This window comes from Agelaius phoeniceus, chromosome 8 (genome assembly GCF_051311805.1).
Source record: "Agelaius phoeniceus isolate bAgePho1 chromosome 8, bAgePho1.hap1, whole genome shotgun sequence".
In the NCBI taxonomy this organism is placed as follows: domain Eukaryota; kingdom Metazoa; phylum Chordata; class Aves; order Passeriformes; family Icteridae; genus Agelaius; species Agelaius phoeniceus.
Window position 1 is genome coordinate 28,709,484 of NC_135272.1, and position 26,325 is coordinate 28,735,808.

General features: G+C 41.6%; 1 protein-coding gene across 3 annotated transcripts in view; it reads right to left on the reverse strand.

The window, feature by feature from the left end:
* Positions 1 to 20,012, reverse strand: part of TESK2 (testis associated actin remodelling kinase 2) — a 76,413-nt gene extending 56,401 nt beyond the window's left edge. The window contains exons 1-2 of one of the 3 annotated variants that reach the window (XM_054637965.2): positions 19,810 to 20,012; positions 11,909 to 12,209 (exon numbers count right to left, since the gene is read on the reverse strand). In XM_054637965.2, the coding sequence (XP_054493940.1) occupies positions 11,909 to 12,127 (219 nt within the window). In that variant the 5' untranslated portion in view covers positions 12,128 to 12,209; positions 19,810 to 20,012. Of the gene's footprint in view, positions 1 to 11,908; positions 12,210 to 19,696; positions 19,718 to 19,809 lie in introns of those variants that run through there. The other 2 variants (XM_054637968.2, XM_054637969.2) reach the window with 2 other exon arrangements.
* Between the last annotated feature and the right edge of the window lie 6,313 nt (positions 20,013 to 26,325).

Sequence of the window (26,325 nt, forward strand, 5' to 3'; positions counted from 1 at the left end):
TATCCAAGTCTCACAGTCAAGCCACCAAGTCATCACACTTACAGGGATGCATATTCACGCCTCGAGGACGAATGTGTAAGAGGAATGCCTTAACTCCATGGTTGACTGGAAAAGCTCCCTTCAGCAAAGATAAACCTGCTCTTCAGCTCAGATCATAGTGCTTCTAAGACTGTAATCTGAAATGTTTTCCTTAACATTAAAATGTACCCACTGTCAGATACACATTCTCATAGCAGTGATGCCTGTATCAAATCAAAAATTTCATATCACTAGGAAAATTTGCAATGACAAATAGAAGCTGAAAGAAATACCCCAGTTCAGATAATAGTAAGCTGCTCTGTTGATGCCAGATAGTCAGATGGGTTGTGGCTGTTTTCAGAGCAGTAACACAGAATGTCACTATACTACAACTTCTTGCAGCAAGAAGAGAGACATGCCAAATGTAACAAAACTTTGCCAAGCAAAACCAGTCAGCATGTGTTACAAGAGCTTTAGCACAGGTTCAGAAGATCTACAGAAACTAGGCACAAAATAAACCCCAAAAGCTTTCAAAAGTCTGGCAGTAATTGTGATTCTACTAATTTCTAATGCTAAAAAGAGTTGAGAGAAATACATAGAAAAAGCTGGAGACTTTACCATTTTCCCTTTAGTACAAAAGCTCAGTATTAGTCAAACAAAGGTCCTAATTTGATAACTTTAGTAACTTCTAGCACCATCAATTCAGCAAAGAAATATATTCAATTACTAGAGAATATTCCACACCTGTGCTCAAATTATCCTTTTTTTTTTCCAAACTAAAGTGAATTTCTAGTCAGTAATACAGCAGTACCATTGATACTTTGTAAATCCACTTGTGTGCCAAAAAACCCTAAATTTTTCTTTTGTATTTTGTTTTTCTTCATTGCCCACTGTAATCTAGAACCAGGGCCCATAATAGAGCACCCTTTTATTTTAAACAAACCATTTATTGATAGGAATCTGTGCACATATCTCTGCCTCTGCCATTAACTTGATCTCAATCAAGCCATAAAGGCAAAAAGAGACTACAGTCTTATTTTGAGAGAAAGCACAAATTCATCAGAGGACTATTGTTCCACAGTTTGAGATGAGAAATAAACAGGCACAGCCCAGGGTGGAGAAGTTGACTGATTTTGTAGCCAGTTCAGCAGAATGTAACCATATAAACTTTCCTCTGCAATCCAGGACATGGAACATGGACACTGGATGAGCACTGCTTTACCACAGCCTCAGTAAACAGCTCAGCCATGTACTTTATACCTGAGTAATATTATAGTCAGGAAAGAAAAAGAAATAATGAGTTTAAAGTTCATAACTGAGAGCTTATTCTCAATTTTCAATGTTAGCTATCCTCAGCTCACTGAGCAGCCCTGAGCATGCTACTCCCTTTCTTTTGTTACCTCATTGGTCTATAAAATTGAGGTGATATTATCTACCTGCCAGAAAACTGGAAGACTGACATCTGCAAATGACTGCTGTAGCATCCAAGGATAATACATAATCAGATATCATATCTCTGTTCCTATTTTCCCATTTAATTTTTAATACTTACGGTTAAATATTTCCCATGTTACTATGGGTTTATCCTGTATAAAAGATAATGATACTTACATAATCTGCAGATGATTTTGAAGAAATCAATACTTTGGACTGAGTTTTCCTGACACAGAAATTGTATCTCCTAACTTTTACAGTGTATGAACAGTTTGGCAGTGAGCACACAGTTGTCCCCCCCCCCACACCAATAATCTCATCATTGGCATTCAAACACATTTGTGGAATTTCTTTTCAAAACTCTATGGGAGCCTTGAAAGTTCTGTTTGGGACAGAAATAGTTTCCTTAGATTTCCTTTATAAATCTTTCAAATAAACATTACCATGCAAAAGTAAGGAAGTCTGTCTCACCTTTCAGAACAGAGCCCACTGATATACTATTGCTATTATAATCACAGCACTTAGAACTTGATCACAACCACAAATTAAAAAAGAGCAGGAAGAAGCCACATTTTGCTTACTTGAAGATACTTCAGCTTTTATAAATTGATACAGTCAATAATTTTCAGGTTACAGCCAAAACCAAAATTTCTAAGTCATTTCTTGTTATTTAAGCCTTCATGAAACTGCTCTTCTTGAGAGTTAGGTTCTTACACAAGCAGCTAATTAAATATGCCATGCAGTTTCTTATGTCTCCTGATGGCCTGTAAAGGCTAGGAAGCACAGGAATTGGATTTGCAGGACTTAACTGCAGGCAGCTGATGTGAATGTTACAAAGCAGCAGCAGTGAGTCAGTGTGAGACACATTGTCAGCTCCGGATTAGTTAACAAAGCAACGCTGTCTCGGTATCGATCACTCCAGCCGATGTTTCAGAGCTCTGCCCTCTCCTCAACCCCTAATGCCACCAAACAGAGGGCTCCCACCTTGCAGAGCTGCTGCCAGTGCAAAGGGCCCTGCAGCCACCCCAGAGCACCCCAGGCAGTGCCAGTCTCAGCGAGGGACAGCAGCTGTGGCAACTCCCAGACACAGGAAGCACATGGACTGGACGGGAGAAGTTGTTCCTATAGTTTCGATAGGGCCTCAGCATCTATTGGGAAGAAGTCCCAATAGTTCACTTCCAGTGGCTGCTAAGGAGCTATGGAGAAGCATTGCCTATGGATCTGACTGTAAGCATCTCTATTTTGTTAGTCCCACCAATAGTAATTTGCAGTTCTCATTTTTACACTTCATATTAGGCACTAACACATATGCATTTGTATGCATTAACATCACAGACACTCCCCAGGCACAGGTAATGAAATCCACCACTGAAATATATTTAACTGTCCCCTGGTGCCAGTCCCAGTAAATAAGAGTCCAGAGAGGTGCCTCAGAGGTGTCTCACAAAGCTTTTAAGTGATGCACTCTTGTTCTCTAGGCGCAGTCATGTTAACACTGGACACATGCCAGCACAGTTATTTGAAGAACAGTAAATCAGCACCTGTCTCTCAGTATCAGCTATGAATGAGCTTACACAAATGTGCATGTTTGCCAGCTGGCAAAACACAGAAAATCCCAGAGCTGCCAACCCAGCACATCTCCATCCAGAAGAGAAAACTAAACAGATCTCATTTAACCGTGCTTGAGAAATTATTATGGAAAACAAGACAAAAAAGCACACAAACATTTCAGTGCCAAGGGAATCTTGCCACCTGTTTTGCCCTGGGAAAACTGCACAATGATACCCAGATTGGCACTTGTCCGACAGGAGGAAATCAAAGGCCCAAAGGACTCTGAACTACAGCAGTCACTGTACTGAACACAAATCCAAATGGGGGTTATCTCCTATTGCAGGGTACTTGTTACAGTATCAGTGTCTTTCTTACTGTTGACAGAATTTGTGAGCACTCTTTCTATTTGTGAGGACAACAAAGACTTACCTCGGACATTCCATGTATCAGCTCTTCAGCAAGGCTGAGGAGAGGCCAGGTTTTCAAGCAGGTAAAAAATCCATTTCAAATAGACAATTTTAAATTAAACTATGTTCCTTTTTTTTTTTCTGACAGAAAATTCTTTACCATCAAGTTTGTTTCAGTGATTTTTATTCTGCCTTTTTAGTCTTCAAACAAATTGTTCATTTCAGGGTAGTTCTATCATTTTCTAAATATTTCTTTCTTCAACAGAAAAGCTGTCTGACACAATCAGAGAAAGTGAAACATAGTGTAAGAACTGTTTCACCCTGTTTTAATTTGTGTTACTCATTAGAGTTCTAGACTTGACTGTAGTGATGCCAAGCAGGACTGTAGGAAGAAGCATTATGGAAGTATAGTTTTGGAAATTTTCTTAAAATATTTCAACAACACTACTAAAGACATGGCTTTTATTAAATCTGCAGCCTGGTTCTCCTTCAATCCCAGTGTTTCATCAGCTGATGTTTTAAGATGATTATAACATGCATATCTTAAGACTTCTACCCAGAAAATAAATTAATAAAAACCAGAACTTGTTTCTGATAGTAAATATGAGTTAACCCTCCATTCTACCTTGTATTTCAAAGCATTTTTAATTCTGCTAAAAATAAGAGTGCTCTACACTTAGATATATGCAAATGTCATTAAAATTCAGAATTGCTAAGTGGGGAGGAAGTGAGTATTTTACCCCGATGGTGCAATCCATAAACACTAACAACACAGATGAGGTTTTTAATTTCTATATTAATGATCTGTTGGAGCACAGCCTATTTATTACTACTTCCTCCTGTAGCCTATGCCCTGTAAAAGCATTTGCTAATTAAGTGACAAGGACTAGGATGACAGCAGCTTGGCACCTCAATAGCAAAAAAAAACCATTAGCAAGAGGAAGACAACTGTCTGGTTAAGTGGTTACCATACAAATCATCTTAGCAGTTGGAAGAAGAGCTCCAAAGTTTGATTGATTGATCAAACTAATGTGAGTTTGGTTTTCTCACATCAGTGTGAGAAAAATCAAACTCACAAGAGTTCTGCATTTATGCCTCAGTTCCACAATGATGCTGCTTCCTACTCCTGACAAGAACCAGAATAGAAAGAAACAAATCAGAATCACCTCTCTAATAAAACCCCAGAGTTTGAAGTGAAGTTTCAGGGTTATTCCAGCCTCCTTGGCCAGATTACATAATACAGTGACTGTATTCCCAAACAATTAGTAGCTTGTTTCAGCACCATAACTTCACAGGAGAGACCTTTAGCCTCCAATACCTTACTTCTGTCACCTTGAGCAAGGTGAGTTTCCTTCACTAGTCAAAAGGAAAAGATTTTCAGCTTAAAATTCAATCCTATAAAAAAATGAGGCCAAAAGGTATAGATGAACAAGAAGAGTTGCTGTCTGTTTTTCTGACTGGCATTGTATCACACAGGAAGGGCAGGGACAAGAACAATGGCTCTACACCTGAGTGAGGGAAGACAGGCCTTGGTCAAATGGGGGTCACTTTTCAGTTACAGAGCATATTCCCCATGCCTAAAAGATCTAATACTATATCTGCAAAACCAAAATGTAGGATAATCCACTTACTCATTCCCTATTCCTTTTCCACCCTAAAAAGATGGCTTCTGCCACTATTTGTCATAAGTAGACCTTGAAGTATCTCATTTCACTTGATGTGGCTACAAAAGTTTCAAGAGGGAAAAAAACCACACATCAGTTGAGAAAAATTCCTATTGTCTAGACCATGACTTTCCAAATTTGGTGGTATTATATTGCTGAAAGCTAAAACTTCCTCAACACTTTACCGAACTTAATCAAGAACATTCTAAAAAAATAATAAAGATGGCCACAAATATCACTAATAAAGCAACGGGAAAGAGAAAAATTTTGGTTAGTAAGGCACATCCCATAGATGCTTTTTTAAAATAAGTACAATTCTTATTACAGCTTTTAGCCACTGGGCTTTATTATGCCTTTGTCATTACACTAAAGAACACCTTCAAATAACTATTTCCTTATTGTAAGTCTGTTTATGCACTGTAATGACAACTTTTATACAGCAAACACATTAAGACTAAAGTCACACACTGAATCACTTCTCTAGTTATTAAACCAAGTTTTATTGTTTTTTTGTCCTCATATGTTAACACCAAGTTAACAATTTGTGTTCTCCAACTTTTCTAAAGTCAAATATCCAATGTTGAAAAAATATTTAAAGACTAAAACTTGAAAGTTAGTTACTTAATAGAATAATTAAAATGAAGTATCTTTTAAGCCTATCAAATAGTATCACAAATATAATGGATACTGTGTGTGTGATCTCACCTCTAACGTTTTACAAAGTTTTTCAAAAACACTTATGTGTTCAGACACTTACACTTGGGCCTCTGATCAGGCTGCTAATTCCAGAGGCAAAAAAGATCCTTTCCCAGTACAAACCTTTCACCAAATGTTCAAAACAACACATGACAAACTTTGAGAGAACTTTGAAACTGAAGCCATAAGGACAAAGAAAAAGCATGAGAAAGATTTGAGATTTCCAATGAAATTTTACATTATCAATGCTGCTCTCTGAGAACTTTTAACCTGAATACCAGAAAATCTACAGGTTATGCAGAAAGATGTTTTTGTTGTGTTTCAAATTTCTAAATTGACAGTGTTACTACTTTGTTCCTTAAGACAAAGCAACAATCACTGTAGATAGAGATGGTATGAGGAAAACATTTATCGATGATGGAAAGCAACTCTTCTTGATGCTTTCTCAATTCCTCAATAAATTCATACCATCCCTTTTCCAGGAGCTTCTCCCCTTCCAGCTCAAGCAGCTGAAGGGCCATCCTGCAAAGACCAGCAATAATGCACAGACTCACATTTAGATTTAAAACACTTTTGACAGTTCAAATATTGCAGTGCCTGTTTATCTGATAAAATACAAGTTAATAAAGATTCCAGTCCAGGAAAATGTTGTCTGCAAACTCTGACACTTTCCAACACCTTGTGCAGTGGGATTGTGCTGAGCGTGGGCTGAAAACCAAGCAGCATGTCCCTTTCCTTTTTTCCTGTACTTTTTCCATGTCCTATTTGTAGTAATATTCTCCTTTTAATATGAATTGGCATTCCCTTCCTTGCATGCTCATTTTTATAACTACTCAAATATCTGCTTCCCTCCTTCCACACACTCACAGACATGTTACTCTTCTGACTAAATGCCACAGGAAAATGGAAACCTCTGTCAGTAATGAGTTGCTAGTAGAGTCAATAAGCAAATAGGAAGGACCAGCTGTAGAAACAACTCAAACTGGGAGGTTCTATCTATAAAAGGATCATTTAAAAATAATAAATTATAGCCTGGATACACCAAAGGAGGCTGTAGAATCTTTTATGATGGAAGTTTAAAGGAAAAGCCAAAAGTAGCTGCCAAGAAGAGAGCAGAAATACTTATGCCTGGCTTAGCTAAGGATACTGTAGTAATTCTCATAACATCCCTGCCTAGATTTACATAATTTTCAATTTAGGTAATAAGATTGATTAAGCAAAATATATACATGTTTTGCAATAGCAATATACATAGACTTCTGTAAGGCATCAGACTCCATGCCAGAACTGACTACAATGTGTTACAGACTGGCCAGGGCCAGCTGAAGATAACTTGGACATGACAAAGCAGGGTAAGACAGGGGAGTCTCCTCAAGAACCAAATGAGGTCTCCTCTACCTCAATGTTCTGCATTGCCTTCCTCCTGATGGAAGCTGCCACTTAGGAAAAATCTGAAACTTTTACATTTGGACCATTACCCTGTTCATGTTATTTCACTAACTAGTGAAGGCCACTTCATATCTTAAATCTATCTGAGCAAAAATCAACATACCCAAATGCAAACCTTCATTGCAAACAAGGACTGAAGGCTACAGAACAGGAAGTCCACACCCATTAAATATAAGGTACTAATGTGCCATGATAGCAACAAGTGATGTGCATTTTAAGAGTGTGACACAAAGCTGGAGGATGGTTTTTACATGCTATTGTTGAGAAGACCAGGGCATGGTATTGTCTTTGAGACCTCCAATTCAGAACTGAATTTAAAAACCAGCAAGGGAGGTGTACCTGTGCTGTATGTGGTGTCAATATATGCTCCAGACAAAGTTCCAGTTACTGATAAAATTCAAAGACCTCAGGTGATGTGGCAGTGTATGTAGATGATCCAGTAACTCTTCCAAGCCTTAACTGTTTGAGAAGTTCATAATGCCTTTATTTTTAGACACAGAGTTCAACTATAAGACATTATAGGCAAAGTATAACATGATACAGATATTCATGCCCACCAAGAGAGATACTCTTTTTTTTTTTTGTCAGGAGACCTCTCACAACTTTTGGGTCTGAAATCTCATGACTTAATCCCTCACTTACTCCACTGTTCTGTTCCTACTCTGCACTGTTATTCTAGTTAAGCCCTGTCAAACCTAGGTCAGAGGCAACAGAAGAAAGTGACATTAAACATTTCTGCACTTGACTCCTCAAGGCCTGCAAAATCACAGACAAACACAGAGAGAAATATTAATCTGAATGGTAACGAAGTCATAAAGTACAAAAAAAAAAACTTTCCATTGAGTCACTTTGGGAAAGCCAGATCAGTAATATCTCTTAAACCTCCCACAGCCTAGAACAAGATGTTCCAGAGATCAAGCCCACCATCATGACAATGTGCCCATGACACACAATATCATAAATGATACACTATCTAGTATCATTTATTATTTGTATGTTTAGAGGTGACAGAATTACCAGTTTTATCCTCAGTGCATTACAAGTACTTGAGAAAAAGAATTATATATGTGTTCTTCTCAGTACCTGTGAGCACAACTCCAGCCTCGTTTCCCCTTTCACATTAGACAGTTGGATGCTGCTTATCTCTAAACACCCTGAAGACATTAAATAAATACTAGAAACAGGATCCCAGCCTCAGGTACAAGGTACGTATTTGGACAGGCACACCTTTCCTGATCAGTCAGCGCTTTCGAAAGTCAGAGAACATTAATTTGACCACACAAATAAAGACTAACAACTAATTAATGAATTGGGGACCATCACTCAAGGGTATTCAAACAGGAGGCCTCACAGTATAAGCACATACAGCACAAACACCTTGAGGATACTGATCCTTTTGCACCCACCACCCATCTTGTTAAGACATCCAAAAGTACGATGCCCTCTCTTTGTATTTATACCTGACCTTGTACAAATCTATATTGGATCAATGACTCCTGTTTTATGTGTACACAAATAATAAACTGCAAAAAGTCAATTTTTAACACTGAAATGTCACAAGTATTTCCAGTCTCTCTCAAAAGTTCAGCTACAGAATGCAGAGACAAAAAACATCTGAAGGAAATTCACAGCAACTTGGATACTTAATACTGAACCTGAAGGTACATGTGAATAGAAGATCATCCTGGATTTTAGTCTGACTGCTGTTCCAAACACACATTTTATAATTAATAGTAACTATTTCCTAATACAATACTTCAATTGTATCCATATTGTATCCAATACAATACTTCAATTGAATCCAAGCATCCAAGAATCCAAGTATAATGCTTGGATTCCCCCACAATTCCTTACAGCTTCATCAGCTGGTTTTCCCAACAGTTTGAGGGTTTGGGATCATGGCTGTTTATTTATACAAACAGTCTCTGCCCAGCTTGATCTTAAAAGTAAACCTCAGGGTGCTGCATTTGCCATTGAAACTAAGAACAGGCACTAGTCAGTCAGCTGCTTCAAACTAGATTGCTGATATTTTGGCAAAGTTCAGTTTTTCTAAACTAGTTTCCATAACACCTGGTATTCAGTTAAACATGAATTCAAAGTGTTATCGTCATGGTTAACAAAATCAAAACACTAGTTTAATACTCTGAATAAACCACAGATTTTAATATGTTTGTGAATAAAGGTGCATTAGAAATGTTAAAAGATCATTCATAGCATATATGACCATTAATACACACATCTGAGCTGTAACATACTCTTATTTGCAAGTTAAGAGAAGGCAACTTCTAACCACCACAATAGACTATATTTTAAAAGAAGTTTCCACAGAAAAGGATAGAGGGGAAGATATCACTGAAAAAAAATTGTCAACTGCATAGCAAAACAAAAATCTCAAACCCTTAAAATAGTCCAAGCATTCTTTGCTAAATCGCTTGAGTGAGCCCAATGTATGATACAAAACAATAGGCAAATGAAAAAGCTCTGGAGATGTGGTGGGTTTTGAGACACCTTTGATCATTTAAAGGGAAGGCTTCATTGCTCTTGCAAAATGACTTACACAGTAAGTTTAGAACTACCCTGGATTTTTCTCAACTTCAATCATTTAGCTGTGAGCCTGCAGATCAGACTGAAATTTAACAGTGTCAAGCCACGAGGCTCTCTTTACTGGAAGCACATCAAGGTTCTCACATGAAATCTGATCGTCAGCACAGCAGGATTAATGACAGAGGTGGTCAGGCTGATAAAGCAGCAAAACAGAAACCTGCTTAAATGAGTTTGGAACTGCACCTGTGATAAAGTTGTAAAGCATCCTCACCCCTTCATGCCAGAACCGCAGAGCTCTGGTTGAAACTGATGCAAAAGAAAAGAGTTTATCACTCAGTCTCTGCCTGCAGGGGGACTGTGGTTGTTTCTGTGAAAACAGACACCAGATACTCAGACTACCACCACAGCTCCCACACACAGTAATGCCACCAACTCAATCCAGCTCCTTGGGATGTCTACTTTAGCTCACTGCAAAGGAGAATAGCAGGGGAAGGTTTTTAAAGAATTAGAGGACTTGCTTATGTACATAAAAATAAACTGGTTATCAGGAATTTCTCTCAATCAACAAATTCTCAAAATAATCAATTACTATGAATACTGGAAATTCATCTTTACTTTTAGCTACCTTTTTCCCTCCACCTGAATTCTGAAATTCTCACAAGTAACTGAGGTCTGTTATTTCCTAGTTATTTAGACACGACCCAAGCCTATTGGTACCTTTATATATGGCGCAGCAGCTTCACCATAGAAACAGTAATGATGGATTCCAGTAACAGACAGAACTTTAAAGCATTTAACATTAGAAAATGTCTCCACACAAAACCAGTTGCTACAAAATGCATTATAGAAAGTTTTCCAAACAGGGAAATAAGACAAAAACCAACCAACCAAAAAACACCAAACAAACCCTTGTTTTCAACTGTTATAAAAGCTGGCTTTATAAAGAAATGTCCTACACCAAGTCTCCTACACATCCTGAATAAAGTTCTTCATTCAGGATTTCTAGCAATTTGAAAGAATTAAAAACTGGTGTTAGTGAAAACTAAAATTTCCTATATCTAGCTAAACAGAAAGACTTCCATGGAGTGACTTGCCTTTACACAAGAGGAAATACATACCTGGAGATCTCAATACCTTTGGGTATTAAAGCAATATCAAAATAATTTCCATTTTCTAATGCAGGTATCTCCTTACAGCAATAAAACTGGATAAAAAGTTTTTTGGTTTAACTTCAATAAAGAAAAACAGATTAATTGTCATGGAATGGACACAATATACTGTAAGGTTGTTTCCATTTCAGTGAAATGCCAGAAAACTGTGTGGAGGGTAACTCCATGCAAAGTCAGGAACTAGACAAGGAAATAGACTATTTTTTCAATGCCTGAAAGACAACTCCACGTCCTGTTCCTCTACAATAAACCTTACCAGAACAGTCAGAGCAGCAGAAACACTATCAGCACTATAAAACTGCATTTGTCAAATTGCTTTAAAAAGGTCTTTTCCATGTCCCACATTCATAGCAACAAGCCACTGACAACATCAGATTTTCTCATTAATATTATTTACTTCAAACCAATCTCTGATTATTGGAGCTAGAAGTGTGGCATAAGCAGCAAAGGAAATAGAAGAGCAGTTAATTGTATTGTAATTTCAGTGCAATAAAATCTGTCGTTCCAAATTCAGCAACCATGTATGGAACTCCTTAACACATGCATCTAAGTGTTGTGAGGCAAAGACTACCAAAGGAATGTGCACTATCCCACAAAACCAAGAAACCAGCTAAATTAAAGACATTTACACTTACATATGGGAGAATCAACAGCCATCAGTGTTTAACACTACATGAATGCAAAAATACATGGCTGAGGTCAAAAAATAAAGCAATTATTATTAGCTTTTTCTCTTTCTTACAAAAAGCTCTGCAATTCCTCAAATAAATTATAAGTGACAAAAAACCAGATGTAAGAGTGATTGAAGAAATATTTGGAGCCAGAAAGTTCTTCATCACTCACCCATTTTGAGTGAAGCAAATACAAGGACTATCATTTGACTTCAGTGCAAGGTACTTTGCCTGACAGACTTGTACATTCTCATCATCAAACATGAAGCAACCAACACTGAGAGGAAAAAAAACTAAACACACACCTTGAACACCTCAGAGAAGAAACCAGAGCCAATTTTCTCACATGTGAAATCATCAAGACGAGTAAGTCTGGAAAAGGCACTTATCAGGGCTCTGTATGAAGAGGTACAAACTCTTCCTAGCTGGGATGCAGTCCCTTCTCCAGTGCTGCTATCAAAGTCGTCAGCGCGCTCCAAGCGTGGTGGAAATCCTGCTATTGAATTCCGCTTACTTCGGTCCATTTTGAAAACAAGATTTTATTTCACTATGGGAGGACTTCTCACATCTTAGGTAATGTGCTGTCTTCTCTACTCTTGTTGGATTCTAAAACACAAAAAAAAAAAATCGAGATTACTGTTATTGTGGAGGTATCTAATAAGTTTGATAGGACTTCAACAAAGCTTACACCCATTTAAGAGAGTAAGAACAGAATGAAGATATCCAAGCAGGGGCATAAAAAACAAAGAAATAAAACAAACCATCAGACAATATCAAGAGTTAAGACAGCAAGCTAATGAACTTTCCCTTTAGATTCATAGAAATACCCTATGCTCTGGCTATTCTGAGACAAATAGGCTTGGAACTCAAAACTTAACTGGTAACAAACAACTTTCATTCCCTTCCCCCAGCCCTTTCTTTTTTTAACTTAAATTCTGGTTGCTACAGCAAGCAAAGGAGCTGAAGAAACCCATAAAATGTAACATTTTATTCTACTTCAGTTGTAGCTGGTGACCAATCTACTGCTACAGCAAGAAACTATTTCACTTTCAGAAGTGAACAAGGGATCTCCAAGTATAAAAAAAATTTTTTAAAACTTTTCAATCAGCATAAGGAAAGTTATTCACTTGAAGCATCAAAAACTTGTTTTTAAAGCTTCCATTTATGAGCTATGAGTTCCAAGATCAATTCCTTACCTGGTAGGAACACAAAGTTATACCCACTGAACACCTAGCCCCTAAATTAATAAAAAAAACCCAACAATCCTGCTACAAAGTATTCTTATAACAATCTGCCAGACAAATTTTCCTCACAAAGATATTTTTTAAAGCTATATTAATTTCAGTTCAACTGAAAACACAGGAAACAAGCTACATTTGCCAAGTAGGAGAAAAGGGGGGGAAAAGGAGGGGGACTAATAATTTTTTCTCTTTTTAAGAGGATGATGAAGTAATCAGGATGACTCTGGAGCCCATCAAATTCAGCTTGGACTGGCAAACTTGACAGGTATTTTAATACTGGGATTTTAAAATTTTAATTATAAAATACAGGTATTTTAATTTTTTTTCTTTAAATCTTAGACTTAGGAGGTTATTCACCTACTCCAAACTTCACTGTTCATTTACAGCAATTGGGTGACACCTACAAGGCCTGAACAAAGTGAGCAGTCACAAAGAGGATACTTTTTTTTCCCCAAGGGTGAATGAAAAACCAGAGGGAAGAGAAGGAAACAATACAATAATTTTTTAAAAGGTGGGCAAAATAACCACAGAGCAGGCAATTACACTTCTATTTGCAAAGATGTACAGAACCTGAACAATAGAGTACATTTGAAAAGCATCTCAGAAACAGAGGCACAGCAGCTGTCCTCTGAAAACAGAGCAGTGCTGCTATACCCATGTTTTGCATGCAGTGTATCTTTTAGAGATGGGCTGTGCCAACACATCAGGCAAACACACAGTCCTCCCCTGCTTACAGAAATAAGCTCTGCTGAACTGTCTGGAATTAATTTGAGGTTGTCCGCTCCAAAAAAGAAGGGTGTTTATTTCAAACATCTTAACACCTCTCTAAATGGATGTCAGTGGGTATAAGGGACTCTTACCAAGGCACAAATATGAACATTTAATCTCTATCAAATCCCACACCATGGATTCCCTACAGAATTTTGTATGCAGACTCCCACATGCCTAACCTTACTGCCCTTTTCAGATTACAGTGGCCAACACAGCAGATCAGGATCCAGTTTGTGATCTCGTATTCTTGACTCAGGAGCCTTGAGGGTCTGGAAAAGGCACAGAAGCACCACAGGAAGATAAAGCCTGAGAAAAATAGCCCAGAGAATCTCCTCAGCTACAGACAAGATGCCTGAGAGCTTCCAAGGCCCACTTAAATAATTCCTTTTGATCTGAAAAGGACAAGCTATATTTTGGTTACTTTTCACAGAGATAAAGAAAGAACTGTCTATGGAAGGAGAACAGACAGAGGAAACCATGGTACTAACAATTAATTTTTTGGATCAGAAGATGCTATCTTTGAAGACTGACCAGAAAACCTACTGTAATTCAAGGAACAATTTTTTACAACTTATTTCCATCAGAGTAGCACCCACATGCACCAGACACTTTCCATGGAAGGAGGCAAGCATTTGCCCCCAGAAATGCACAACCTGACAACCCAGTACCACAGGGTACCACAGGATCACCACTCCACACAAAGTGCAGAACTCCAGAATAAATCCAGTGAGAAAATACATCTACACTGCAACCCAACTAAAGATTAGAAGTCCTCAGGCAAAGTAAGATTTAAAAAATGAAAAAAACATAGGAAAGACTGCTGTTGTTTTAACTAGAGGAAGACAGACCAAGTTAGATAAGTATTAAACAAGAGGAAAAGCCTAAATCTCTTAAGTATCCAGATACCATTAACAGAAGATGGCCTCAACACAGTTTTTACATTTATTTAACAAAGGAAAAAAATCTCCCTCACACATATACACATCCTTTTGATTGAAATCACATGGTGAACTTTGCAAAACTCTGTACAAATTCCACAATGAGAGAAGCAATTCACTGTACTTCACACAAAAGAAAACCCCAAAAGGTTTTGCCATCTGGATTCCCAAGTAACCCATTCCTTCATTTTTGCCTGCTAGAGTTTACCTTTCCAGACAGCTACACAAAATCCTTGGAAAATATTAGGATACAGCTCCATTATCTTGCCCAGGATTGCGTACACAGAATTAGAGGAAAATTTCAAGTGGGCACAATTCCAAGTGGGCCTCCTGTCATTTTGGCCAATTACACTAATGATCACATTGTCAATGAAATCAACCAAGGTTTAATTGACTGTCAAGTCAGTCTGAGGTACTTTAATTTACTACCTTGTATGGTTAATTAAAGTGCACTGAACAGAATCCAAGACTATCCTGTAAATCCTGTAACCATCTAAAAGGTTGTTGGGTGGTTTTTTTCATATTAAGGTTCAGCTTAAAAACTCTTAAGCTGTGCTCAACAGATAGTTAAAAGACACTACACACTAGAAAACACATTTCCTAATAAATGTTCTCCTTCCAGAACAATTTTTCTGCCACCCTTATTCAGGAAAAATGCCAAGAACAAAGTAATTCTGAAATTCACCTCTCAAAATGCATATCTGCCCTATTCAGCCATTTCTCACATTTCTAAAAAGCACAATTTCAAAACATTTCATGCCCTACTACATTTTAATTTCTTTGCTAACCAAAACACACCTTGAAGGAAAAAAAAAATCCATATTAATATTATATTAAAATCAGTTTCTTTCCTGAATGAATGCATTGATTGTTTAATCATAGAAATTACTATAAATACAACTATTATCAGCATTAATTGGGTTAATTAGAGATTTACCTTTCAAAACCAGCGCCAGAGCCTGCAATTATTTAAAGACGGAAACCCCACAAGAGCACATCAAGTTACACCCTAAACATCAGTGTCAAACTAACAGGTGGCATAATTAGCCAGTAATTAACATTTTATACTTCATAGGTATAAAAATGGGTAAGGCTCCTCGACTTCAGCAGTATCCCTTTTATACCTCAGAGTATAAAACAAGATCCTCCCAAAAAACATTTCAACTCATTACTAAGAGGTTTTCTGTCCCCAGTATCTTTATAAATATGTGCATATTTGCACTCAAATACCAAACTCACAATTTCCTAAAAGATGGCCCTAATAACAACAACCATTTTTAGACACAGAGACCGTCGCTAGGCATTCAGCCTGGAAAGCAATAAATCTGGCAGAAGCATGTTATTAATTTGAAAAGGTTTTCTGAAGAACAAGATGCCAAAGCTTTGATAAAAAGTCATTTGCCAAGAGTTAACTATTTAAACTTGTAGTCTGATGAAGCTTCAACAGCCAGCACTACAAAAACATAAAGGAATTAAAGGAATGATGCTGGCAAGTGTCACTCCACAAAATAATAACTCAACGGGGAAGCAGACTTCACTGTAGTACTGTGCAAATTTCAGAAGGGCTTCAAAGAAACATAAAGAATGAACTTTTCCAAAGACTGAATTGACTGAGATCCTTAGCCTGGAGGAAAAAAAAAAATATAAAAACAAGGAAAAAATGCTTAAAAATTAAACCCAAGGATTTAAACTGAACAGGTAAAAAGAACCAGGCACTCAATAATTTTGTTCTCAGCTGCTGTCACCTGCTCCCCTAACAGAGGAAAGTTCCTTGGTTTGTCCATAACTTAGCTTCTTGTCCTTGAGAGGAAGACAATACCAAATATTTACAGATGAGGTAGCTACAAATACCAGAGCTTGGGTTATGTTTGGCCCAGATCATCCTGAACCTGAAGTCTTTTTGACTACTTTATAGAACAAGTCTTTAGCTTCAATTTATAGTCTTAGTTACAACAGTGCACTTGAACATGAAAATCCCAATACTTTCTGTTTTCACTTACATGACATTTTGCTTTCATTTCATCTGCCCTGTACAGGATAATTCCCAGCTCTAGCCAGTACTGTCAAAGCATAAGCTTCCTGCAAACTAGAACTGACATTCCTCAGAAGAGACCTGCATTAGCCCTACTGCACCACTCCAGAAACTGGAAGTCTGCTGAACTGCATCATGGTTTTATAATGCAAACAAACCTCCACGAGAGGCTAAGCTGAAACAAACAGTTCATTTATTTTGTGACCATAGCCAAGTTTGAAATGAGTAAGAGAGAGACCAGCTATTACTGCAGAGCTCGGGATTCAGGGCCAAGGTTGTAGGTTTAAAAATATTTTCAGCAGGCATAGGCATAATTTCTAGCACATATTTAGAAGGCAAATATAACTGAGGGAGAATATTAAAAACTCACAAACAAACAGAAAACTACTTGATCCTTATGCCCACAGAGTAATTACCAGCATTTTCTAGGGTCCAATTACAATACAAAACTGAAGCTCTACTAAGGAGCTCGCAACAATCCATTCCTGTCCTAGCCTGGTTTCAGTCACAGGTTTCACTGCACACACAGTGCAGACAGGCTCCAGCCTGGGTACAGAGCATCGCTGGAGTTAAATAAGCACTCAAGTAGATCATGTACAAGACACAGCTGCTGCTTCAAATGGATAATTTTAATACATTATGTTTGCTTAACAAAACAGAGCCCAGCAGAGACACTGAGAAGCTGCTCATGCCTTCCAGGTGTCAGCAGGCTGACATTTGCTGAGCTCTTAATAAAAAGAAAGGGAATCAAAGCCTTCTAATACCAACAGGTATTGTAACATCTCAATCTAGGAATTACCCCCCAGCCTCTCTGCTGGGTTTGCAGTGAGGTGACAGCTCTGTTAGCACTGAGGGTTTCACATGAGACTGGAAACAACTTTTGTTGTTTCAATGCAGCCAGTGAGACAATCCAGAACAGCAAAGGGAAGAGAACACGAATGCCTGAAAGAGGGATGAAGACAAAGTGAACAGGCTGAATTTCATACCTGACTGACATCTCTTGGACACAATCTGATATTTATGCACCCCACACAAGGCAGCCAATATTTGTATTTTCCAGCTTAAAGTATCATCTCTACAAATACTGAAGACATTCTGTAGGCTACCCTTACTAAGCACAAGGCTGTGTTACTGGCTGCACCTCACAGTGAAACACCGAGTACCCTGTTTACTGCAGCAGCAGCTGCACAGACGGAATAGCAACATGGCCTTCACTAATTCATGACTTTCTGAAGTGAGAACAGGGCTTCTCAAACCCATTGTTCTTAAGGTACTGCAGACACTGATGTCTGCTGGTATTTACAAACCAATGTGAAGCTGCTGTACAATGGAAAACACATAACTCATACTATGAGAGCCATGGACCTGGAGTGTACAAGGTCAGCCATCAAAAGCAAAGTTATTTCAAGCAGCTCCACTGCTGGCTGCAAAAGCTGTTACATTTCTCCAGTGCAACCAACAGGACAATCACACCAGAAAGTGGTTTAGCCACACAGCAATGTGTTCAACTTAACAAAAAGTGACAGGATCATATGAAAAGAAGCTTACAATCTAAGTCAGAAAGAAGACTTGGCAACAGACAACAGATGGAGCCAGTGTGATACAGTTGCTGATTATTAGATGGACTTACTGAAGAACACACAGCTCCAAATGAACATGTTAGGGAACTAATAAGCAGAAAAAGAGCTCTAAGAAAAAATTATGAAGATTGACCTTTTTTTTGATCTTACCTATCAGAGCTCTTATTTTTGTGCCAGTTTGCAAGATGCCACACTGCAAGGACACAGCAAAGAGCTCTGCCATTGTGCAAATTCGTGGCTGTCTGCTACAGGAAAAATACAGAAAGGGAACCTATGATGCAAGTGAACCACAAGCTTCATTCTTTTCTGCAGCAGACACCAAAGCAACGGACCCCTCCTTCAACCTTGCATTTCTTTCATGAGTCTGTGAAACCATTTGCATAAAGGATTATAATGGTAAAAGCAAATATCTGGAATCAGAGGGTATAACTAAGTTACAGGAGGCCTGTGCCACCAGAGCAGCTCTTGTGAACTAACTCTGTCCTTCCACAGTCACAAAAATATGAAGACCTGAAGCAAGGCTTGCTCTGTAGGCCCTAATTTGTGCTTGGTCCCAGCTGCCAGCTGTTCATCCTAATGAAAAGCCACAAAACAAATCAAAGCAAAAAACACAGGAGAGCACACACTTGTCACCAGGTATAGGGAACACACTTCACCCTCAGTTAAGCTACTTTCTGCATGAAAGTTTTACACAAACCAAAACGGACAATGGAATTACTCAGCCATGTCTACAGCTGAACACTGCAAGAATCAGAAAATGACATTTTTATTGGCATGCAACAATAATTTCCAAGGATGATGACTAAATGGAAAGGTTTATGACTAGTCCACAGGGCACGTCAGAGTTTCTCATAAAATTCTTATCTTAGGTTGCAAATTCCACTGCCTAATTAAGTCCATGGAACTATAAGTCTGTTAATTTTGCAGACAATAAAATATGCTAGAACTCTGCTCTCTATTAAAAAAATAAAACAACAAAAAAAAACCAATCGAAGCACAAAGGCTTCTCATAAACTAATCTAAATGTTAGCTGTTGCTTTTTTTAGAGGGGCAAACAGAAACCTTTAAAAAAAATTCAACTCAGTACTCTTCCAATTCAATTCATTACTCTTGAAATTGTAGCTTTCAACTGTTACAGCACCACTTACAGGAACACACAAGTGGAAAGTCCCCCGTACTTGAAGCAAAAACCCTCCAGACCCTCCAAGGAATATAATATTAAGAGTGACCATCTACATTTATAGAGCACGTCTCACCTGAAGGCCATAAAGCAAACATACACGCACATACACTTGGACACTCGAGGCTGTCATTAACGCGTGATTCACGTATTCTTACAGGGTTGCACTTAAACAGTAAAACCCGAGCCAAGCCCTCGCACCCCTTGGCAAAGCCAGCATTTCCAGGGCAATCCCAGCCGGGCAAAGATCCGCGCCGGGCGCTGCCAGACCCTTGCCCCCGGAGCAGAGCGCGGCTTTCCCGCCGCCCCTCACCTGCTCCGCGCACCTGCTCCCCGGAACGCCCCGCTCACCTCAGGGCAGCGAGACCCCTGTGCCGGCAGGGAGCCCCTTCCCGGGAGCGGCCCCGCTCCCCGCCGCCGACCCGCCCGGACCTGCCCCGCACCGCCCCCGCGCCGGCCGTTACCTGAGCGGCGGCGCCTGCAGGGCCCGCGGGCGGCGCGGGCTTTCATGGCCGCATCCCGCAGCCGCGGCCCCTCAGCACCCCGGCGCGGGTCCGCCCCGCCGCTGCGGCCGGCGCGGGGGCCCCATGTGAGGCGGGAGCCCGGCTGCGGGACCCGGGGCCGCGACCGCCGGCTCCGCCTCCTCCTCCTCCTCCTCGCGAGCGCCACCGCCCACAGCGCCGGGGCGGGAACCGGCCGGGAACCACCCCTCCGCACCAGCCAATCGGCGCTAGGCGAAGTGTGATGGACAGTGCCTGTCGACCAATGGAAAAAGGAAGCCGGGCGGAGGGATTCGCAGGTAGTCCGCGTGAATGCCCCTTTCCAATTGGTCGTAGGTGCTTGAGCGACACGCTGTTCAACCAATCATAGGAGAGACAACAACTCCCGAGGGACGCGCGGGAGGAAGAAGAGGGGGCGTTGCTATGGGCGCCTCGCTCTCATTGGTCAGCTCTTGAGGGCGGGTTATAAATAAGAGAATTAGCCAGTAGGAGCGCAGAGCGGGCAGTGATGGGCGGGCGAGACAGCCAATCAGCGGGTGTTTGTAGGGGCGGCGGCTGAAGCTGTCAGTGGGGCGGGCACTCGGACGTCCCGAGTCTGGCCCTGGTCCTCGTCCCGGTCCCCGGTCGCCGTCCCATACCCATCCTTGAGCCCTTCGCAGGCGACCCGCGGTGGCCCCGGCTGGGCTCCATGATGGCAGCCCTGCTGTTATTGCCCCTTACTGCCCGTCTCCTGTTGGGTTTCCCCATCCCTTCCTCTGGTCTCCTCCTCTCTCCAGGACGTGCAGGTTCAGCCTTTACTCCTCCGGTTCTTCCCATCTGCCTTCCCCCGCTCCTGGTGTCGGTCACACGGTTCGGCACCCCCGGTCCCCGCCTGGAACCTGCTTAATCCAGCTCAGATATTCTGGGGGTTCGGCTGCCAGGAAGAAATAAACCTGGGATTTTTCACATACAAACTGCTATTTTTCAAATTAGCACTTATCCGCATGTAGGCAGCCTGTAACAGGTATGGAAAAAGACAACTTTCCTCCTGCTGCGACGCTGTGCCAGATTCCAAGTATCCATTCCAAAGCACGGCAGGACTAAAACATCTCATTAAACATTTGTGAGGGGGATTTGGTTTTGGTTTACATTGGCGAGAGGTTGATTTTTTCCCTGACCTCATCTTTGGCAGAGGCTGAGCTATTTTTACTGAAACTCTTCAACAAACAAAGTTCATTTACTATACAGTTATGGATAGAATAACCAAATCCCAAACAGTTAAAAACCAGAGGAGTAGTAACTAGAAAGGGTCTTAGGCAAGAATGTGTCACTCAGCTTTGCTGTACTATATTATTAATAAGTTTTCTCATTATAGTTCATAATTCATTTTACGTCTTGTCTTTTAAGCATGATCTAAAATGTGCTTGAGGGAATTTGATGTTGGACACATTAGCACCAGCTCTAAATACTGAGACTTTTCCACACAGTTGGATTAAAATCTCTATTCTGCAATGTCTTGATTAAATTTAGCCTCAGAATTTCAATCAAGAGTCTACAGTGAAACTTTCTCCATATGTTTAACTACAAAAGCTATTATTACCTTTGCACAGGTAACAGATTGAAAGTACTTTGTGTGTGGGCAAAAAATGTCTTGTTTTCTTAATTTCCTCCAGGATTTCCTTCACAGGAAATTTTCCCACGCTCACCAATGTTAAATATCAACCACCTGCAAACACCTATTCTAATGACAGCTCAAACACAGGGTGCAGCAAAGCTTTGGTAATTAAGCCATTAAAAAAATTATTATTACTATTATATCCATCATATTTTAGAGGGTAACAAAGCAGATGGAACTACCCAGGTCCATCAGTCTCTTTTCTCTATATTCAAGCAGAATTGAGTCTCAGAATAGAGGGTTTTAGCAAGATTTTTTTCTTTAGATTTTTTTTTAAGTTAAATTTCAATACTTTATATGTTGCTGGGATTTATCTCAGCAAGATTTTGTAAAGTCAGCTCTGGGGTCCTTCATGTCAGGGTCCAGTGATCCCTGCGACTTTGTACCCCGTTAAAAAAAAAAACAACAAACAGTATCTCCCTGTTCCCCGATATCCTCGTCCCTGCTGTTTGGGGAGCTATTAGTTGGCTTTCAGATGACATCTGCTGGTAGGTTTTGATTACCGCTCCTTTTAGGAACTGATCCCAGAACTACGCAAATGAATTATCGTTCCCCTGTTTCCCATCAAACAATTTACCTCCTTTTTGTTTCCCAAGCAAGATACGTGTAATTCCTGCTTTTGGGCTGCGGATATCTTACTGCTAATAGCCAGGAATAAGCACTTATCCTGCAGTCTGGTGCAAAGTAACATCATTAAAACACACCAGAGAGATCCAGTGAAGCTGAACCTCAGTTGGAAACGCTCACATTGTTTCATATAACATTGCGAGAGGTCCTGTGACTCGTGACGCTACTGAGCCCTGGTTTGAGAGGGAAATAAACCATCTTATGAGCCCTCCTATGGCTTCATCTCGACGCCAAGTCCTGTTTTTAAGGCAGAAAACACCGGGCATCGCAGCAGGACTTTGTCTCACTCAGTCCCCGTCCCCCCTCGCAGCTGGCAGGAGCAGCGGGGCAAATCTGCAGCCTGGAAACCTGCAGAGGACGAGAGACTTCTGGAGCCTCCCTCTGTTTCCCGGAGAGAGGAAAATGAACACCGCATTAGAAAACTCATCAAAGAGAGTCATCAAAGGCAGAGCCTCGCAGGTGTCTCAGCGCTCTCGGTTCTGGGGATCTCCTCCCCTCCCAGAAGGGCCCCCAGCCTGTAAATGCCTGTGCTCAGGGGATTCATTCTCCTCTCCTCCGGATGCCCCCAGGCTGCTCCATGCCGCTCCAAACAGCAGCTCTGCGCCTTTGCGGTTCGCACCTCTCTCCTCTACAAGGATCACTTTGGCTTTTTAAATGTGACTGGTTTGGAAAAGGAGCAGCGCAGGGTTCATTCACGGCTGGACGTAAAAACAGACAGGAGAAGGTGGCTGAGAGCAGGCAGAAGGGGGAATTCCCTTCCTCCGGGATCTGCAAATGCCCCGGAGAAGTTTGGGAGATTTCTCCTTCCCAAGAAGAAAGCTGATGCAATGAATCCGTGTAAATTTCCCCCACTGCAGTAGAGCAGGTGTCTTCCCCAGCAGAGGTTCTGTGGGCTCTAAAATTAAACAAGTGTCATACGACAGGGACTGTCCCTCTTCCCTCCCAAGGGACCAAGACAGTGGTTTGACCTCACAGTATTGTGATGAGATTGGGCACTTTAGTGATTTAACAGATTAAATACTTTTTGTAATGAAACCTTTCAAGAAAAACCATCGTTGGGCAGGACTGGTCAAATTCTGCTCTGATTTACTCCTGTGGAGATCTGAAGTTGTGTCACAGGAGCTGGAAGAGAGGGTGCCCATGGGAATTCCAGGAATTTTCTCTTGATTAATGTCAACATAGGTCCTTTTCTAGCTCCTGTCCTAGGTGGACATTTAACAGAACAGCCATGAAAAAATGATGCCTTTAGGTTTTCAGTCACTCACCAAACCCCTAGATTTTGAAAACCATCTTAATGGGTTCCCTGGGAGGAACATTCTCCCACATGTGCCTCCCTGAGCCAGCCTTGCAGGTGGCCTTTGCAGGACAGGGACAAGTTTGCTTGCGGGTGAGAGGGCATTTCCAGCTACTCTGAGCAGGGGAAGGCACACCTGGGGCTGTGCTCTGACCCCCTGCCCCTTGCCCATGCCCGTGCTCCTGGCAGCAAGGAGGGCTCCGTGGGGGCAGCCTGCACTCTGTCCTCTGCACAAGGATGAACCTGCCTGCTGCCCAGCTGGGTTAATGATTCTGTCTCACCACTGGTGCAGAGGAGGTGGCCAGTGTGCCCTTGTGCTCAAAGCCTGCTCCATGTCAGCCCAAACCCACCACCACAGGTCTCTGAACGAGACAACCAGGTCTCTGCATGGCAACCATGGGAATGTCAGAGCATCTTCCATGCTCCTCTTCCAGGAGGCTGGCACAGCACCAGACACCCTGCCTGGGGAGCTGGAAAGGGATTGTTCTAGGGCAGATGGATATGCCCAAACTGACAGCTCCTGTACTGGCACTGGTGCTGCAGCCCTGTGCTCCCCTGCCTGCTCATCATGGCCATCTGCTGCCTTGGCTGCAATGCAGAGCCTGCCTGCCCTGGCACGCTGCTGTGGCATGGCTGTCACCAAGCTCCTGGTGCTGCCCTGGTTGTGGAGTGGCACTGAGCTCACCAGCTGGCTCCTAGCTGCTCTGAGGTGCTCCCAGCCATGAGGCTGTGCAAACACTGGGACAAGGAGCCAGGACTGACCCTGTGTCACTGTGCCTTGCTTCAGCCCTGGGCACAGCCCATCACACCATGCCCCAGCCCTTGGCATCTGAGGAGCAAAGGGTGAGACCTCAATACTCAGGGCAGGCCTGGGACATGGCTTCTCTCAGCAGCATCTGAACTTTTGAGATGTCTGAGTACCAATTTTGTAGGGGAAAACCTTGAACATCTGATGAAGCTGTATTAGCTTTGTATTCACCCACCAAAGTGCAGAAATGCAGATTTGCACTATCTTGGACCATGGTGGATGCTGAAAGAGGCCACACAGTCCTGTGAAGATCAAGGCCAACAGCCCAATGGCCATCAGTCCCACCTCTCCTGCCTCATGTTGAGGCACAAAAGGGTTTCTCATTGCCTGGTGTGCTGTCCTCACTCCCCAGCTAAGACAGGTTATCTCTGGGATGAAAGCACAGCTTTTTGTGTCCCCAGGCTGCACAGCAGCCTCTCCTCCTCTGGTTATGCTCCTCACACTTGCACTCACTCCTTATCTCTGCAGATACAACAGTGAAGAGATTCTTCCCTTTCGTGGCACTGAAATTGGAGACCTCTGCCACCACAGGGCACTTCAGCTTGTCCCCCCTACCAACCACCCCAGGCTTGGGCACCTTTAGCTCTGCTCCTACTTTCTCCTGCCCTTTTTGCAGAGCTGCAAGATGTAGCTTGTACCAGATGCTACTGGATCCCTGCTCAGCTCTCTGAGAGATCCCACTCTCTGATCAGCCTGCCCCCAGATACATTTAGGTTTCCCAGACGCTTCGTTTTCCCAGGCTCCCTGAGCCAGTGAAGTCACAGTGTTAATTGTTCCTTGCCCAGAATGATTCCCTAACTCTTATGCTTTGCTCTCTTATCCACGTTTTTTGGTTTTTTTGTTTTTTTTTTTTTTTTTTTTTTTCAGTTCTGTTCTTCCTTTCTTCCTTTGCTGGGTTACCAAGCTGTGGAGAGCTCTTAGAACAGAAGATGAGTCAGGACAGATATGCAGAGGGAAGAAGATGATATTCCAGCCTTGAAGTCAGGTTCACTGCCTGCGTCATTGTTATTAAAAATAGATGAATGGCAGTGCTCCTCACATTGGAGAAGAGACACAGGAGATGTAATATCCTGGGCTGCTGAGCAAATGCTCCCTCTGTCTGCCTGCAAGTCCCAGAGTGGCATCTTCTGCTCTTTGATAAATTCTCTTTTCTTGGCTCTGACTTGTGGGATTTAATTTGCCTTTCATAAAAAAAAAATGGTTTAATGTTTCAGCTTTGGGAGGGGGAATGACTCACTCAATGATTAGCTCTTCTGCTCCAGTCAGTTGACTTCCAGCTTCCTTGAGAATTGAAAATCCCTACAAGTGCCAAGTTGTCTTCCTTTGAGAGCAGGCCCTCTCCTCATTCTGCAATGAAAAGTTTCTGGAGGATGAAAGCAGCTGTTTAGGGATGATACCTGGGCCTGTCTACCCCAAGACCACCCTAATCATGCCCCATCCCCTCAAGGGGACAGGGGGCAGGCTGGGTCCTGCTGAGATCTGCAAGGCCAGGCTGAGATGTGCACCACTCATGCTCCCAGTGCCCCTGCAAAGGGCAGAGGGGAGAGAGGCCAAAGCACAAGACATGGAATGATTTACATGAGCCCAGAGCCCAGGTGAACCACCCACGTGCCCAGAGCCATCCCTCTGCTCAGGACTCCACTGCTGCAATCACTCCCCCCTGGGCTGGTGATCACTCTCCAGATTTCGTGGGGCTGCAGGTGATGGTGGCAGCGAGGCCAAAGCTCTGCTCACTCGGGGGACACTCAGCCTATGTCATACCCTGGGTTTGGGGGGCACAGCCCAAGGACTGAGTTTATTTGTCCTTCCCAGGTCCAGCACCTCCATCCCTCCTGCCTGTGCCCTTACTTCCCCTCAGCTCTTTTGCTGCCACTATTTTCTATTCACTTATTTTTCTATGATCTGCTTCTTCCTATTAAATTACCATAACCAACATTATCATCTTTGGTCTGCTCCATGACTTGGCTGGCAGCCAGGCAAAAAAGGATGGGAGCTGAACAGAGCCACTGCAAGAGGGAGGTGTGACAGTGGCAGAAGTTGATGCTGTGGGTTTTGAGCACAAAACTTTCTTTCAAAATTATTCTAAGTCCTCAACTC